This window comes from Pelodiscus sinensis, unplaced genomic scaffold (genome assembly GCF_049634645.1).
Source record: "Pelodiscus sinensis isolate JC-2024 unplaced genomic scaffold, ASM4963464v1 ctg48, whole genome shotgun sequence".
NCBI classification, from domain to species: domain Eukaryota; kingdom Metazoa; phylum Chordata; order Testudines; family Trionychidae; genus Pelodiscus; species Pelodiscus sinensis.
The window spans coordinates 500,195-518,695 of NW_027466011.1; the positions used below are offsets into that span (position 1 = coordinate 500,195).

The 18,501-nt window shown below is 66.2% G+C and overlaps 2 protein-coding genes across 5 annotated transcripts in view; one reads left to right on the top strand and one right to left on the bottom strand.

The window, feature by feature from the left end:
• The window catches only part of LOC142825939 (uncharacterized), a 17,019-nt gene extending 6,536 nt beyond the window's left edge, over positions 1 to 10,483 (bottom strand). For 2 of the 4 annotated variants that reach the window (XM_075918176.1, XM_075918177.1), the window contains exon 1: positions 10,399 to 10,483. The gene's annotated coding sequence lies outside the window, so the exon portion shown is untranslated. Of the gene's footprint in view, positions 1 to 3,420; positions 3,629 to 10,398 lie in introns of those variants that run through there. The other 2 variants (XM_075918175.1, XM_075918174.1) reach the window with 2 other exon arrangements.
• A 20-nt stretch (positions 10,484 to 10,503) lies between these two features.
• Positions 10,504 to 12,512, top strand: LOC142825940 (uncharacterized). The gene is made up of 3 exons (XM_075918185.1): positions 10,504 to 10,564; positions 11,094 to 11,187; positions 11,383 to 12,512. Exons 2-3 carry the CDS (start codon positions 11,094 to 11,096, stop codon positions 12,402 to 12,404), a joined length of 1,116 nt encoding a protein of 371 aa, XP_075774300.1. The 5' UTR covers positions 10,504 to 10,564; the 3' UTR covers positions 12,405 to 12,512.
• Positions 12,513 to 18,501: the final 5,989 nt, after the last annotated feature.

Sequence of the window (18,501 nt, forward strand, 5' to 3'; positions counted from 1 at the left end):
TTGGATGGGAACAAGGGGAAAGGGTGCAGGCCTGCAGGGCAGCAGAAATCACAAAACACTGAGCATAGCCATCAGGGCAGGCATTATGGGATATTGGAGGATGCCAGTTTTCTCCACAAAACCAACAGCAGAGTCCACTCTAGCTCTCTGTCGACCACAAAGGGAGGGAGAAAGACAAGTCTCTCCCAGGCCTGGAAGTTTTTTGTGGCCAAAACTGGGTGTTTTTCTCTGAAAAAGTCGCACGGCAGTGTGAACACTCTCACGGTTTTGGCACCAAAAAGCAGGTTTTGGCGACAAAACGTGCCCATGTAGACAAGGCCTCTGTGTGTTCCTGAGCCCACCTGCCCCACCCCCCCTTGACAAAAGTCTGCCTGTGCCCCCTCCAGCAGGGGTGGGAAACTTTGCAGGGCTAACCCAAGCAGCCCTGCAGCTGGGCCGGAGCCAGGGCCAGGGACTGCAGAGCCAGTGCTGGGCTGAGGACTCCTGGCAGACACTGGCCCCACAGTTTGCCCACGTCACTGTCTCCGCACCTCCTTCCAAGCCGTGAGCGAGGGGGCCAGGACTCTCTCGAGGGCACTCAGGAAACCAGAGGGGCCAATCTCCAGTCCCCTCTGACTGTCCCCACCCTCCAGAGTCGCAGAGCTCCTGCTGAAGGAGAGGAATGGGTCAGGACTGTGGGCTAATGCAGGTCTGCCTGCCCTGGGGTCCGCTCTGCCTGGCAGCCACCCCCGCCAAGTCCCTGTGCGTCCAGGCTCTGAAATAACGAGTCCCGTGCTTGGCGGGTCACCTCTCCCCACAGCTCCCGGCCGCTCCTGCCTCCCCCTGAAGGAGATGAGCACTTCTGCAGGAACCCTCAAGACAAAGGGGCCCTGGATGTCATAGTGGTTGCTCCTGTTCCTGGGGACAGGCCCCCCAAGCCAGCTACCCACATGGGTTCACCAGGCTGAGTGGGAGCAGGGGCCCATCTAGCCTGGTATCAGGGCTGTAACACTGCCCAGCACCTGAGGCTTCAAAGGGAAGGGCAAGAGCAGAGGAAAGGATGCAGGGGTAAACCAGTGCCCAGCGCACCACACAAGGCCCCCACCTCAGAAATGCAGGGAGGAGACTCCCCCACCGCCCCCAACCAGGGAATAAAGACCCATTATTGCGTTGGTGAAGGCACGCTGGCTGGCTGGCTGGCTGGCTGGCGGGGGATTACACTTACACACACATGGATTTCTCTGGCTCTTGTTCACACACATGGATTTCACACACATCTCTCTCATTCACACACACACGGATTTACCTCTCACACACACACACGGATCTCTCTCTCATTCACACACACGCGGATTCCCCTCGCTCTCTCACACACACACACACACACGGATCTCTCTCTCATTCACACACACACACACACGGATCTCTCTCTCATTCACACACACGCGGATTTCCCTCACTCACACACACACACACACACACACACACACACACACGGATCTCTCTCTCATTCACACACACGCGGATTTCCCTCGCTCACACACACACACACACACACACACACACACACGGATCTCTCTCTCATTCACACACACGCGGATTCCCCTCGCTCTCTCACACACACACACACACACACACTGATCTCTCTCTCATTCACACACACGCGGATTTCCCTCGCTCTCACACACACACGGATCTCTCTCTCATTCACACACACGCGGATTCCCCTCGCTCTCACACACACACACACACACACACACACACACCTCTCTCTCATTCACACACACACACACACACGGATCTCTCTCTCATTCACACACATGCGGATTCCCCTCGCTCTCACACACACACACACACACACACGGATCTCTCTCTCATTCACACACACACACACGGATCTCTCTCTCATTCACACACATGCGGATTCCCCTTGCTCTCTCACACACACACACACACACACACACGGATCTCTCTCTCATTCACACACGCGGATTCCCCTCGCTCTCACACACACACACACACACACGGATCTCTCTCTCATTCACACACACGCGGATTCCCCTCACTCACACACACACACACACACACACACACACACGGATCTCTCTCTCATTCACACACACGCGGATTCCCCTCACTCACACACACACACACACACACGGATCTCTCTCTCATTCACACACACGCGGATTCCCCTCGCTCTCTCACACACACACACACACACACACTGATCTCTCTCTCATTCACACACACGCGGATTTCCCTCGCTCTCACACACACACGGATCTCTCTCTCATTCACACACACGCGGATTCCCCTCGCTCTCACACACACACACACACACACCTCTCTCTCATTCACACACACACACACACGGATCTCTCTCTCATTCACACACATGCGGATTCCCCTCGCTCTCACACACACACACACACACACACACGGATCTCTCTCTCATTCACACACACACACACGGATCTCTCTCTCATTCACACACATGCGGATTCCCCTTGCTCTCTCACACACACACACACACACACACACGGATCTCTCTCTCATTCACACACGCGGATTCCCCTCGCTCTCACACACACACACACACACACACGGATCTCTCTCTCATTCACACACACGCGGATTCCCCTCACTCACACACACACACACACACACACACACACACACACGGATCTCTCTCTCATTCACACACACGCGGATTCCCCTCACTCACACACACACACACACACACACACACACGGATCTCTCTCTCATTCACACACACGCGGATTCCCCTCGCTCTCTCACACACACACACACACACACACTGATCTCTCTCTCATTCACACACACGCGGATTCCCCTCGCTCTCTCACACACACACACACACACACACGGATCTCTCTCTCATTCACACACACGCGGATTCCCCTCGCTCTCTCACACACACACACACGGATCTCTCTCTCATTCACACACACGCGGATTCCCCTCGCTCTCACACACACACACACACACACGGATCTCTCTCTCATTCACACACACGCGGATTCCCCTCGCTCTCTCACACACACACACACGGATCTCTCTCTCATTCACACACACGCGGATTCCCCTCGCTCTCACACACACACACACACGGATCTCTCTCTCATTCACACACACGCGGATTCCCCTCGCTCTCACACACACACACACACACACACGGATCTCTCTCATTCACACACACGCAGCCGGAGGAGGAGCCGCTCCCACCCCCCACGGGTCCAGGCGGCACCGGGACCCGAGCCCCCCCCCTCCTTACTGGAGCCCCGGGCCGGGCTGGGGAGGTCGGTTCCCTCCGGCGCTGCGCTCGGCGCCCTGCGGCCCTGCCCTGCGCTGCGCTGCGCTCCTGCCCGGACTCGCGCCCGTCCCCGCCGCATCAGGCCACCCCGCTACGCGCCTCACCTGCCGTCACGGGAGCCCCGGACCCGACCCACGGAGACAGCCCTGTGCGGTCCTGCAGCCACGGGGCGTGCGCTCGGCTCAGCCCGGCCCCGCAGCTGCCTTAGGGCCAGTGTGTGTTCCTGCTAGTGGGGGAGGTTCCTGCTCGTGTCTGTTCCTGCTCGGGTGTGTGTAGGGGGGGTCCTGCTAGTGTCTCGTGTGGGGGGGGTCCTGTTAGTGTCTCGTCGGGAGGGAGGGTTTCCTGATGGTGTCTGGTTGTGTGTTACTGATAGTGTGGGAGGGTCCTGCTAATGTCTGGATGTGTGTTACTGATATTGGGGGGGGGGTATTACTGCTAATGTATGGGTGTGCATTACAGCTACTGTATGGGTGTGTTCCTGCTAGTATATGGTTTGCACTACGGCTAGTGGAAGGGTGTGTTGCTGCCAGTTGCTGGTGTATCCCACAGCTACTGTATGGGAGTGCATGTGTGCAGTACTGCTAATGTCTGACGGGTGGTATTGCTAGTCTGCAGGCATGCATTCGTGTATAGGCATGCATTACTGCTGATGTATGGGCATGTGTGCATTGCTGGTGCACGGGTATGCATTGTTGGTGCACGGGTGTGCGTTTGCTGATGCATGAATTGCTGATGTACAGGTGTGTATTTCTGGTGCATAGCTGTGCATTGCTGGTGCACGGGTATGCATTGTTGGTGCATGGGTGTGCGTTTGCTGATGCATGAATTGCTGATGTACAGGTGTGTATTTCTGGTGCATAGCTGTGCATTGCTGGTGCACGGGTATGCATTGTTGGTGCATGGGTGTGCGTTTGCTGATGCATGAATTGCTGATGTACAGGTGTGTATTTCTGGTGCATAGGTGTGCATTGCTGGTTACGGGTGTATGTTGGTGCACGAATTGCTCGTGCACACGTGTGTGTTGGTGCATGGGTTTGAGTTTTAGTGCATGTGTTGCTGATGAACGGGTGTGTGTTGGTGCACGTATTGCTGGTGCACAGCTGTGTTTATTGGTGCATGGGTGTGAGTGCATGCGTTGCTAGTGCATGGATGTGTTTGTTGGTGCATGGGTGTGAGTGCACACATTGCTGGTGCATGAGTATGTGTGTGCTGGTGCACGGGTGTGCGTTCCCTTGTTGGGGTAGTGTGCTCTCCTGCGCATGCCCAAGTCAGGGCCTCACAGACATGCCGGCCCGGGACGCCCGCTCTGCACATCCCAGGACTACGTCTCCCGGCATGCCGCGGGCTCACGTGGAATTTCCCAGCATGACTTGTGCCTGCTCGTCGCGTGCTCTTGGACGCCGAGCTGTTCAGAACTACAACTCCCGGCATGCCCCGCGCCACAGCGGAACTTCACAGCGTGCTCCTGGGCGCTGAGCTGCTAAGCACTTCGCCTCCCGGCATGCCCCGCTCCCGCGTAGCCCTGGCTGTGAGCAGGGGGCGGGGCTCCAGGAGTGGGAGCTCGAGCGGGCGCCTCGATCTGCCCCTGCGCGACTCCCCCACTTCTAACCCCGCCCCCTTGTGCACACCCCGCCTACACGCACCCCCTGCCCTGCACCCCCATGCACCCTCCCCGCCTGCACCCCCTGCCCTGCACCCCCATGCATCCTCCCTGCCTGCAGCCTCCAGCCCTGCACCCCCATGCATCCTCCCTGCCTGCAGCCTCCAGCCCTGCACCCCCATGCATCCTCCCTGCCTGCAGCCTCCAGCCCTGCACCCCCATGCATCCTCCCTGCCTGCAGCCTCCAGCCCTGCACCCCCATGCACCCTCCCAGCCTGCACCCCCTGCCCTGCACCCCCCAGCCCTGCACCACCGTGCACCCTCCCAGCCTGCACCCCCTGCCCTGCACCCCCCAGCCCTGCACCCCCATGCACCCTCCCCGCCTGCACCCCCTGCCCTGCACCCCCATGCACCCTCCCCGCCTGCACCCCCTGCCCTGCACCCCCATGCACCCTCCCCGCCTGCACCCCCTGCCCTGCACCCCCCAGCCCTGCACCACCATGCACCTCCTGCCCTGCACCCCCCAGCCCTGCACCACAATGCACCCTCCTGCCCTGTACCCCCCAGCCCTGTACCCCCATGCACCCTCCAGCCCTGCACCCCCTAGCCCTGCACCCCCATACACCCTTCCTGCCTGCACACCCTGCCCTGAACCCCCATGCACCCCCCCGCCTGCACCCTCCCAGCCTGCACCCCCATGCACCCCCAGCCCTGCACCCCCATGCATCCTCCCTGCCTGCAGCCTCCAGCCCTGCACCCCCATGCACCCTTCCTGCCTGCACCCCCTGCCCTGCACCCCCATGCACCCTCCCAGCCTGCACCCCATGCACCCCCCAGCCCTGCACCACCATGCACCCCCCCGCCTGCACCCCCTGCCCTGTACCCCCCAGCCCTGCACCACAATGCACCCTCCAGCCCTGCACCCCCCATCCCTGCACCACCATGCACCCTCCCTGCCTGCACCCTCCCCGCCTGCACCCCCTGCCCTGCACCCCATGCACCCTCCCCGCCTGCACCCCCCCCCCGCCTGCACCCCTCCCGCGTGCACCCCTCCAGGCCTGCACCCTCCCCGCCTACACCCCCCAGGCCCGCACCCCCGTGCACCCTCCCCGCTTACACCCACCAGGCCTGCACCCTCCCCGCCTGCACCCCCGCCCTGCACCTCCCGTGCACCCTCCCCGCCTGCACCCCCCAGGCCTGCACCCCCTGCCCTGCACCCCTCCGCGTGCACCCCCCCAGGCCTGCACCCTCCCCGCCTACACCGCCCAGGCCTGCACCCCCGTGCACCCTCCCCGCCTACACCGCCCAGGCCTGCACCCCCGTGCACCCTCCCCGCCTACACCCCCCATGCCCTGCACCCCCGTGCACCCTCCCCGCCTACACCCCCCATGCCCTACACCCCCGCACATCCCCTCACTCACACATCCCTGGCCTTCATCCCTCCGTGTACGTCCCGCCTACACATCCCTGCCCTGCAGCCCTCTAACTCTGCTCCCCTTGTGTGCTCCATGCACCCCCACTTCTATCCCTGCCCCTTCTACCTCCGCCCTCACTTGTGCACCCCATCCTGCACCCCCACTTCTAACTCTGCCCCTTTGCACACTCTCCTTGCGCACACACCCTGCCTACACACACTTCCGTCCTGAGCCCGACTCTAACCCTGCCCCCCCTTTGTGCACCCTCCTGTCCTGTGCCTTCATTCTAACCCTACACCCCTGCTGTCACCTACTTCTGTCCCCGCCCCTTCTACCTGCACCCCCCTTGTGCATCCCCCATGCACCTACACAGCCGTCCTGCGCCCCCACTGTAACCCCACACCTCCTCATACCTGCACCCTTCCCCCGCACCCCTCGTCCTAACCCCACCCCTGTCTGCCTACAAATCCCTCCCCTGCCCCTCTCTCTCACTCCACTCGCCCCTCCATCTCTCTCTTGCTTGTTCCGTTATTCACCCTTTCTCCCTTTGCCTTCTCTGTACTGGGCGGGTTCAGCTCTCTAGGAGCCTCACAAGGAGTGTTCCTGCTCGAAGGCCCAGAGCAGCCTCCTGGGTCAGAGCAAAGGCCCCTCTAGCCCAGCGCAGACAGTGGCCAGTGCCAGGTGCTGCACGGGGGATGGATAGAGCAGGGTAACCCAGAGCACTGCCTTTACTGGGTCCAGACCAGTGACGATGCTATAGACCCGCCACGCTCTCTTTTCCAGGGTCCCCTCCAGCCTCTCCTCGCACGGCAGCGAGTCGTGCCCGGAGCCATTTTTGCTAGCTCTTTGCACAGCTTTTCCTAGGCTGGTGTGTCTGGTGGGAGACTGGGCGACCAGACCTGCACACGGGATGCGAGATGCGGGTGGTCATGGCTGTATGCGGAGGCAGTAAGAGATTCTGTCTAACCGACCCCTGGCCGCATGTTCTGTGCACGGTTCTGGACTGAAACTGCTGACCAGTGTGTGCTGACTCCCAGCCGGCTCACAAGCCCCCCTGCACCTGCCGACTGATAAGGGATGACTGTCCCAGCAGAGCGTCCCCATTAGGGAACCGCAGGACGCTGGAGTGGGGAGGAAGGAGGAGCCCGTGTTGTTAGGCCTCAGCCTGTGCCCAGCGGCCAGGTAAATGGAGCCTGCTGCCCTGGGTACTGCTTTCGGCCCAGCAGGCTCGGGCGATGGCCCTGGGCAGAAGCTGCCTTCTGCGGAATGGTGCAAGTGGGTCTGGGTGCTGCGTGCTGAGCTCTGCTAACCAGACAAACACATAGCTCAGGTCGGGGGAGAGAACACACACACACACACACACACACACACACACAGACACACACAGGCCCCGGGGCCAGAGGGAGCGCACACACACATGCAGCCGTGGGGTGCACACGCACCCCAGGGCTGGAGGGTGCACACACAAACACCGGGGGGGTTTCCACACACGCACACACTGGGGGGGTTCCCACACACGCACACACCGGGGGGGTTCCCACACACGCGCACACAGGCGGGGGGACCCGCGCGCACACCGGGGGGGTTCCCGCACACACACAGCGGGGGGTTCCCACACACGAGCACACAGGTGGGCGGACCCGCGCGCACACTGGGGGGGTTCCCACACACGCGCACACAGGGGGGGTTCCCACACACGCGCACACCGGGGGGGGTCCCACACACAGGCGGGGGGGTTCCCACACGCGCACACAGGCGGGGGACCCGCGCGCACACTGGGGGGGTTCCCGCGCGCACACTGGGGGGGTTCCCACACGCGCACACAGGCGGGGGACCCGCGCACACTGGGGGGGTTCCCACACGCGCACACAGGCGGGGGACCCGCGCGCACTGGGGGGGTTCCCACACGCGCACACAGGCGGGGGACCCGCGCGCACACTGGGGGGGTTCCCACACACGCACACGGGGGGGTTCCCACACACAGGCGGGGGACCCGCGCGCACACCGGGAGGGTTCCCACACACAGGCGGGGGACCCGCGCGCACACTGGGGGGGTTCCCACACGCGCACACAGGCGGGGGACCCGCGCGCACACTGGGGGGGTTCCCACACGTGCACACAGGCGGGCGGACCCGCGCGCACACTGGGGGGTTCCCACACGCGCGCACTGGGGGGGTTCCCACACGCGCACTGGGGGGGTTCCCACACACGCACTGGGGGGGTTCCCACACACGCACACCGGGGGGTTCCCACACGCGCACACAGGCGGGGGACCCGCGCGCACACTGGGGGGGTTCCCACACACGCACACCGGGGGGTTCCCACACGCGCACACAGGCGGGGGACCCGCGCGCACACTGGGGGGGTTCCCACACGCGCACACAGGCGGGGGACCCGCGCGCACACTGGGGGGGTTCCCACACGCGCACACAGGCGGGCGGACCCGCGCGCACACTGGGGGGGTTCCCACACGCGCGCACTGGGGGGGTTCCCACACGCGCACACAGGGGGGGTTCCCACACGCGCACACCGGGGGGGTTCCCACACACGCACACCGGGGGGGTTCCCACACACGCACACCGGGGGGGTTCCCACACACGCACACAGGCGGGGGACCCGCGCGCACACTGGGGGGGTTCCCGCGCGCACACTGGGGGGGTTCCCACACGCGCACACAGGCGGGGGACCCGCGCACACTGGGGGGGTTCCCACACGCGCACACAGGCGGGGGACCCGCGCGCACTGGGGGGGTTCCCACACGCGCACACAGGCGGGGGACCCGCGCGCACACTGGGGGGGTTCCCACACACGCACACGGGGGGGTTCCCACACACAGGCGGGGGACCCGCGCGCACACCGGGGGGGTTCCCACACACAGGCGGGGGACCCGCGCGCACACCGGGGGGGTTCCCACACACAGGCGGGGGACCCGCGCGCACACTGGGGGGTTCCCACACGCGCACTGGGGGGGTTCCCACACGCGCGCACTGGGGGGGTTCCCACACGCGCACACTGGGGGGGTTCCCACACACGCGCACACAGGGGGGGTTCCCACACACGCACACCGGGGGGGTTCCCACACACGCACACAGGCGGGGGACCCGCGCGCACACTGGGGGGGTTCCCGCGCGCACACTGGGGGGGTTCCCACACGCGCACACAGGCGGGGGACCCGCGCACACTGGGGGGGTTCCCACACGCGCACACAGGCGGGGGACCCGCGCGCACTGGGGGGGTTCCCACACGCGCACACAGGCGGGGGACCCGCGCGCACACTGGGGGGGTTCCCACACACGCACACGGGGGGGTTCCCACACACAGGCGGGGGACCCGCGCGCACACCGGGGGGGTTCCCACACACAGGCGGGGGACCCGCGCGCACACTGGGGGGGTTCCCACACGTGCACACAGGCGGGCGGACCCGCGCGCACACTGGGGGGTTCCCACACGCGCGCACAGGCGGGCGGACCCGCGCGCACACTGGGGGGTTCCCACACGCGCGCACAGGCGGGGGACCCGCGCGCACACTGGGGGGGTTCCCACACGTGCACACAGGCGGGCGGACCCGCGCGCACACTGGGGGGTTCCCACACGCGCACACTGGGGGGGTTCCCACACGCGCACTGGGGGGGTTCCCACACACGCACTGGGGGGGTTCCCACACACGCACACCGGGGGGTTCCCACACGCGCACACAGGCGGGGGACCCGCGCGCACACTGGGGGGGTTCCCACACACGCACACCGGGGGGTTCCCACACGCGCACACAGGCGGGGGACCCGCGCGCACACTGGGGGGGTTCCCACACGCGCACACAGGCGGGGGACCCGCGCGCACACTGGGGGGGTTCCCACACGCGCACACAGGCGGGCGGACCCGCGCGCACACTGGGGGGTTCCCACACGCGCACTGGGGGGGTTCCCACACGCGCGCACTGGGGGGGTTCCCACACGCGCACACAGGGGGGGTTCCCACACACGCGCACACCGGGGGGGTTCCCACACACGCACACCGGGGGGTTCCCACACGCGCACACAGGCGGGGGACCCGCGCGCGCACTCGCATACCCCCGGGGCCCCCCGTCTCGGCCCGTGTCCCTGCTGCAGGCAGCCCGCCGGGGCGCCCCGAACAGCCGGAGGAGGCGGCGCCAGACGGGCTCGTTCCGCGGCGCCGCCCCCGGCCCAGCGCTCGGGCCCCCGGGGCGAGGCAAGGAGCGGCCCCGCCGGGGCTCCGGTAACGGGGAGGGGGGAGCAGTGGGGCCGCGGCCCTGCAGCCTCTGGCCGGGCTGGGCGGGGTCCCCAGGGGGCTGGTCCCCAGGCTGGCGGAGTGCTGGGAACGGCCGGGTCCCCGGGCGGGCGGAGCGGCTCCCGCGGTCTCCAAAGGCAGCTCTGGGCATGGCTGGCGGCTCCTGCAGGGGTGTGGGACCCGGGCCGGTCCCCTGGCTCTCCCTGGCCAAGAGCTGACCGCCCTGGGGCCTGGCACGGGGAGTGGGCGCCTTTGTGCCCCAGCCGGGCCCCCCACCGGGATCCCCGCTCCCCCTGCAATTCTGACGCTGTTATTTCTCGCCAGGCCTGTGGCGGCAGCTGGGCGCAGCTCAGTGCAGGGAGTGAAGCTTCATGGGCTGGGCAGAGCTGGGGGTTCGAGTATAATCCGGTGCCCGAGCTTTTGCGCAGATGCTGAGTTCAGAACCACTGTGTCTGGGGGTAACGGGGCTTGGAAATGGGGCAGGAATCCATCTCACCCATCTCCTCCCTTCCAGCAGATGGAAGGAATCCATCTCCCCCCCAACGCCCAGATGGAGCACGGACAGGAGCTGCTGGTCCCAGATCCCGAGATGCCACGTGGTGCCATCCCAGGTGAGGAAGGGTCTAAGGACGGCCAAAGAGCTGCTGCTAGTTCCCTGTGATTCGGCCCCACTGGCCTGGGGAATCCCCCAGCCCTGCTGTCTCAGGTGGGACATGGGGCAGAACTGGGCCTGGGGGGCAGCCCCACAAGCAGAGGTTCCTTAGTGATGCCTCCCCATCTGGCAGGGTCCTTTTGTTCTGCCGCAGGGAGCCACTCGCCGCAGGATCTCCTTGGCCTCTCAGCAGACGGCAGGGCAGGCGAGGACGGGGCTCCCCGGGCAGGTGGAGCTGTTTGCCAGCGCTCAGAGCGGGCCGGGAGCCTGCGTCGGTCGGGAAGGAGGAGCAGCACCAGGCAGCAGCCAGACACCCCTGCCAAGCCCCGTGGCACTCAGCAGCGGTATGTGTGCGCCGAATGTGGCCGTGGCTTCGCTGTGAGCGCCCGCCTGGTGAAGCACGAGCGGATCCACACTGGGGAGCGCCCCTTTGCCTGCGCCGAGTGCGGCAAGCGCTTCACCCAGAACGCCAACCTGGCCCAGCACCGGCGCACGCACACCGGCGAGCGCCCCTTCCGCTGCAGCGACTGCACCCGGGCCTTCGGCACCAAGGCCGACCTGGCCCGCCACCGCCAGTCCCACACCGGCGAGCGCCCCTTCCGCTGCACCGAGTGCGGCCGGGCCTTCAGCCAGAGCTCAAACCTGCTGCGGCACCAGCGCTCCCACACCGGCGAGCGCCCCTTCCCCTGCCCGGACTGCGGGGCCGCCTTCGCCCGCAGCGCCCACCTGGCAGCCCACTGCCGTACCCATACTGGCGAGCGCCCCTTCCGGTGTGGGCAGTGCCGGGAGCGATTCGCCCAGGCCACCGCGCTGATCCAGCACCGGCGGCTGCACACAGGCGAGCGCCCCTACGCCTGCGCCGACTGTGGCAAGGGCTTCACCCGGGCTGCCACCCTGCAGCACCACCAGCGCCTGCATGCCGGCCAGCGCCCCTTCCCCTGCCGGGACTGCGGGGCCACGTTCGCCGCCCGCGCCACCCTCCGCCAGCACCGCCGCCGGCACGCCGGGGTGGCGCCCTTCTGCTGTGCCGAGTGCGGGCGTCGCTTTGCTGTCAGCTCCGCGCTGCTCCGGCACCGGCACGTCCACACCGGGGAGCGGCCCTTCGCCTGCCACGAGTGCGGAGCCGGCTTCAGCCAAAGCTCGGCGCTCGTCCGCCACCAGAGACTCCACGATTAGCGCCTGAAGCCCCGCAGCAGCCAGCGAGGGAGCGGGTGGGAGAAGGGGCTCTGTGGAGGCTGGTGGATTCAGCTGGAATAAATGGGCCCACAGGCTGTACCGTGTTAACGGCACGCGTCACTGCCCAGTGCTGAGCGGTTACACTAGGCTGGGGTGACTAGCTGAGCCTAGGGCTGGTGTGCCCTGAACGTCTCCGTAGCCTCGGGGCAAGGCACCGCGGAGAGGGTGGTGCCACCTATTCCGGCTGGGTTCTAGTTTGCCAGCAGGGGCTCTGACTGTAAAACTCACCCCCTGGCTGGCAGAGCTGGGGGTCGTTGGGCTTGTGGGGCAAAGCGGAAGGGTGGAGCTGCCATTAGTTCAGGGCCCAACAGGCATGGGGAGTGAGGCCATTGGCACTGAGTCCCGCATGCAGCCCTGTGGCCAGCGTTGGGCAGCGCGTTCGCTGCCTCTGCTCCCCGGTTCCCAGCTGGGCTCCAGGGAACGCTCCAAGCAGCTCACTCAACAGAAGGCAAGAGAGCAAAGTGCTAAGGTGGGCACAGCGTGAGCTGCCGGGGAGAATGGGGTGCCGGCAGGTTGTGGGCAGGAATGGGTGCCGGTGGGAACAGGGTGTGGGTGGGAAGGGGCTGCCAGCAGGCTGTGGGTTGGAACGGGGTGCCAGTGGGAGCACGTTGTGGGTAGGAACGGGGTGCCGGCAAGCTGAGGGTAGGAACAGGGTGCCGGCAGGCTGTGGGTAGCAACAGGGTGCTGGTGGGTACAGGCTGTGGGTAGGAATGGGGTGCCGGCAGGCTGTAGGTAAGAACAGCGTGCCAGTGGGCATAGGCTGTGTGTAGGAACGGGGTACTGGTGGGTACAGACTGCAGGTAGAAATTGGGTGCCAGCAGATATGGTAGGAACGGGGTACCGGTGGGTACAGGCTGTAGGTAGAAATTGGGTGCCGGCAGATGTGGGTAGGAACGGGGTACCGGTGGATACAGGCTGCAGGTAGAAATTGGGTGCCAGCAGATGTGGGTAGGAACGGGGTACCGGTGGGTACAGGCTGCAGGTAGAAATTGGGTGCCAGCAGATGTGGGTAGGAACGGGGTACCGGTGGATACAGGCTGCAGGTAGAAATTGGGTGCCAGCAGATGTGGGTAGGAACGGGGTATCGGTGGGTACAGGCTGTAGGTAGAAATGGTGTGCCGGTAGGCTGTGGGTAGGAACGGGGTACCGGTGGGTACAGGCTGTAGGTAGAAATGGTGTGCCGGTAGGCTGTGGGTAGCAACGGGGTACCGGTGGGTACAGGCTGCAGGTAGAAATGGTGTGCCGGTAGGCTGTGGGTAGGAACGGGGTACCGGTGGGTACAGGCTGCAGGTAGAAATGGTGTGCCGGTAGGCTGTGGGTAGGAACGGGGTACCGGTGGGTACAGGCTGTAGGTAGAAATGGTGTGCCGGTAGGCTGTGGGTAGCAACGGGGTACCGGTGGGTACAGGCTGTAGGTAGAAATGGTGTGCCGGTAGGCTGTGGGTAGGAACGGGGTACCGGTGGGTACAGGCTGCAGGTAGAAATGGTGTGCCGGTAGGCTGTGGGTAGGAACGGGGTACCGGTGGGTACAGGCTGTAGGTAGAAATGGTGTGCCGGTAGACTGTGGGTAGCAACGGGGTACCGGTGGGTACAGGCTGTAGGTAGAAATGGTGTGCCGGTAGGCTGTGGGTAGCAACGGGGTACCGGTGGGTACAGGCTGTAGGTAGAAATGGTGTGCCGGCAGGCTGTGGGTAGCAACGGGGTACCGGTGGGTACAGGCTGTAGGTAGAAATGGTGTGCCGGTAGGCTGTGGGTAGGAACGGGGTACCGGTGGGTACAGGCTGCAGGTAGAAATGGTGTGCCGGTAGGCTGTGGGTAGGAACGGGGTACCGGTGGGTACAGGCTGTAGGTAGAAATGGTGTGCCGGTAGGCTGTGGGTAGGAACGGGGTACCGGTGGGTACAGGCTGCAGGTAGAAATGGTGTGCCGGTAGGCTGTGGGTAGGAACGGGGTACCGGTGGGTACAGGCTGTAGGTAGAAATGGTGTGCCGGCAGGCTGTGGGTAGCAACGGGGTACCGGTGGGTACAGGCTGTAGGTAGAAATGGTGTGCCGGTAGGCTGTGGGTAGGAACGGTGGGAACAGGCTACCAATGGGAACAAGGTGCTGGCAGGAATCCAGGGTTCACTTCACAGGTGGTGGTCCGGTTCTGGCCAGCACTGGCCGAGGGGACAGGATCTCCAGAGCAGAACAATGAAGGCCTGAGGGGCTCACAGTGAGTCCACGGGGGGGAGGGAAGGCAGGTTTGATGCTCCAGTGGGCTCCTTTCACAGCTCTGAGACGGGAGCGGCAATGGCCCAGCCCTTCCCCTCGATAGCAGAGCTCACCGCCTGCATGCCAGGCTTGGTCCCAGCTCCGGTGCATCCGATGAAGCCGCGTTTGGCTGGGGCTGGCTCCCCTGAACTGTTACCCATGTGCCAACAAGTGGATCCTGTGAGAGCCAAGGGCTGGCGGGAGGGCCGCGTGGGAACGGGCTGGAATACAGGCCGGCTGCTCTTGGGTGCTGACGCTCAGCTGAACAGTTAAAACGGGCCCTCGCCGACGGCTGCCCTGTTAAAGGGACTCGAGCTGGCGGGGGCGCTCGGCCCGGGGCTGTTGAGCAGGGGCGGATACAGGGCAGGCAAGCAGGGCGGCCGCCCCGGGCCCCGCGCTTCAAGAAGCCCTGCGCATGCGCTGTGGCGCCACCGTGCACGTGCCATGTCGAAGGGGGGGCCCCGCAAATCGTCGTCTGCCCCTGCCGTTGAGTATCCCCCTCGCTCTGCTGGGAGAAAGTCCTCCCTGTGGCTGACAGGGCAGTAAATGCCATGGGGTGCGTGCCGGCTGCCTGCCTGCCGGGAGCCAGGACTGGAAGGCACCAAGGGAGGCTACGACCTGCCAGTGGATCTCAGCCCCAGAGGGCTCGTGCGGTCTGGGCTGTGCACACAGGCCTGGGACAGGAAGACAGAGGGGGACCAGCGACCTGCTGCAGACTGGGCTGTGCACAGACCGAGGACGGGGGGTCTGGGACCTGCCGCAGACCGGGCTGTGCACAGACCGAGGACGGGGGGTCTGGGACCTGCCGCAGACCGGGCTGTGCACAGACCGAGGACGGGGGGCCAGCGACCTGCCGCAGACTGGGCTGTGCACAGACCGAGGACGGGGGGCCTGGGACCTGCTGCAGACCGGGCTGTGCACAGACCGAGGACGGGGGGCCTGGGACCTGCTGCAGACTGGGCTGTGCACAGACCGAGGACGGGGGGCCTGGGACCTGCTGCAGACCGGGCTGTGCACAGACCGAGGACGGGGGGCCTGGGACCTGCTGCAGACCGGGCTGTGCACAGACCGAGGACGGGGGGCCTGGGACCTGCTGCAGACCGGGCTGTGCACAGACCGAGGACGGGGGGTCTGGGACCTGCTGCAGACCGGGCTGTGCACAGACCGAGGACGGGGGGCCTGGGACCTGCCGCAGACTGGGCTGTGCACAGACCGAGGACGGGGGGCCTGGGACCTGCCGCAGACTGGGCTGTGCACAGACCGAGGACGGGGGGCCTGGGACCTGCCGCAGACCGGGCTGTGCACAGACCGAGGACGGGGGGGCCTGGGACCTGCTGCAGACCGGGCTGTGCACAGACCGAGGACGGGGGGTCTGGGACCTGCTGCAGACCGGGCTGTGCACAGACCGAGGACAGGGGGCCTGGGACCTGCCGCAGACCGGGCTGTGCACAGACCGAGGACGGGGGGCCTGGGACCTGCTGCAGACCGGGCTGTACACAGACCGAGGACAGGGGGCCTGGGACCTGCTGCAGACCGGGCTGTGCACAGACCGAGGACGGGGGGCCTGGGACCTGCCGCAGACCGGGCTGTGCACAGACCGAGGACGGGGGGCCTGGGACCTGCTGCAGACCGGGCTGTGCACAGACCGAGGACGGGGGGTCTGGGACCTGCCGCAGACCGGGCTGTGCACAGACCGAGGACGGGGGGCCTGGGACCTGCCGCAGACTGGGCTGTGCACAGACCGAGGACGGGGGGTCTGGGACCTGCTGCAGACTGGGCTGTGCACAGACCGAGGACGGGGGGCCTGGGACCTGCCGCAGACCGGGCTGTGCACAGACCGAGGACGGGGGGTCAGCGACCTGCTGCAGACCGGGCTGTGCACAGACCGAGGACGGGGGGCCTGGGACCTGCCGCAGACCGGGCTGTGCACAGACCGAGGACGGGGGGGCCTGGGACCTGCTGCAGACTGGGCTGTGCACAGACCGAGGACGGGGGGTCTGGGACCTGCTGCAGACTGGGCTGTGCACAGACCGAGGACGGGGGGTCTGGGACCTGCTGCAGACTGGGCTGTGCACAGACCGAGGACGGGGGGTCTGGGACCTGCTGCAGACTGGGCTGTGCACAGACCGAGGACGGGGGACCTGGGACCTGCTGCAGACTGGGCTGTGCACAGACCGAGGACGGGGGGTCTGGGACCTGCCGCAGACCGGGCTGTGCACAGACCGAGGACGGGGGGCCTGGGACCTGCTGCAGACCGGGCTGTGCACAGACCGAGGACGGGGGGGCTGGGACCTGCTGCAGACCGGGCTGTGCACAGACCGAGGACGGGGGGCCTGGGACCTGCTGCAGACCGGGCTGTGCACAGACCGAGGACGGGGGGCCTGGGACCTGCTGCAGACCGGGCTGTGCACAGACCGAGGACGGGGGGCCTGGGACCTGCTGCAGACCGGGCTGTGCACAGACCGAGGACGGGGGGCCTGGGACCTGCTGCAGACCGGGCTGTGCACAGACCGAGGACGGGGGGCCTGGGACCTGCTGCAGACCGGGCTGTGCACAGACCGAGGACGGGGGGCCTGGGACCTGCTGCAGACCGGGCTGTGCACAGACCGAGGACGGGGGGCCTGGGACCTGCTGCAGACCGGGCTGTGCACAGACCGAGGACGGGGGCCTGGGACCTGCTGCAGACCGGGCTGTGCACAGACCGAGGACGGGGGGGCTGGGACCTGCTGCAGACCGGGCTGTGCACAGACCGAGGACGGGGGGGCCTGGGACCTGCTGCAGACCGGGCTGTGCACAGACCGAGGACGGGGGGGCCTGGGACCTGCTGCAGACTGGGCTGTGCACAGACCGAGGACGGGGGGCCTGGGACCTGCTGCAGACCGGGCTGTGCACAGACCGAGGACGGGGGGCCAGCGACCTGCTGCAGACCGGGCTGTGCACAGACCGAGGACGGGGGGGCTGGGACCTGCTGCAGACCGGGCTGTGCACAGACCGAGGACGGGGGGCCTGGGACCTGCTGCAGACCGGGCTGTGCACAGACCGAGGACGGGGGGTCTGGGACCTGCTGCAGACCGGGCTGTGCACAGACCGAGGACGGGGGGGCCTGGGACCTGCTGCAGACTGGGCTGTGCACAGACCGAGGACGGGGGGCCTGGGACCTGCTGCAGACTGGGCTGTGCACAGACCGAGGACGGGGGACCTGGGACCTGCTGCAGACTGGGCTGTGCACAGACCGAGGACGGGGGGCCTGGGACCTGCTGCAGACTGGGCTGTGCACAGACCGAGGACGGGGGGCCTGGGACCTGCTGCAGACTGGGCTGTGCACAGACCGAGGACGGGGGGTCTGGGACCTGCTGCAGACCGGGCTGTGCACAGACCGAGGACGGGGGGCCTGGGACCTGCTGCAGACTGGGCTGTGCACAGACCGAGGACGGGGGGCCTGGGACCTGCCGCAGACTGGGCTGTTCACAGACCGAGGACGGGGGGTCTGGGACCTGCCGCAGACCGGGCTGTGCACAGACCGAGGACGGGGCGCCTGGGACCTGCCGCAGACCGGGCTGTGCACAGACCGAGGACGGGGGGCCTGGGACCTGCTGCAGACTGGGCTGTGCACAGACCGAGGACGGGGGGCCTGGGACCTGCTGCAGACCGGGCTGTGCACAGACCGAGGACGGGGCGCCTGGGACCTGCCGCAGACTGGGCTGTTCACAGACCGAGGACGGGGGGCCTGGGACCTGCTGCAGACCGGGCTGTGCACAGACCGAGGACGGGGGGCCTGGGACCTGCCG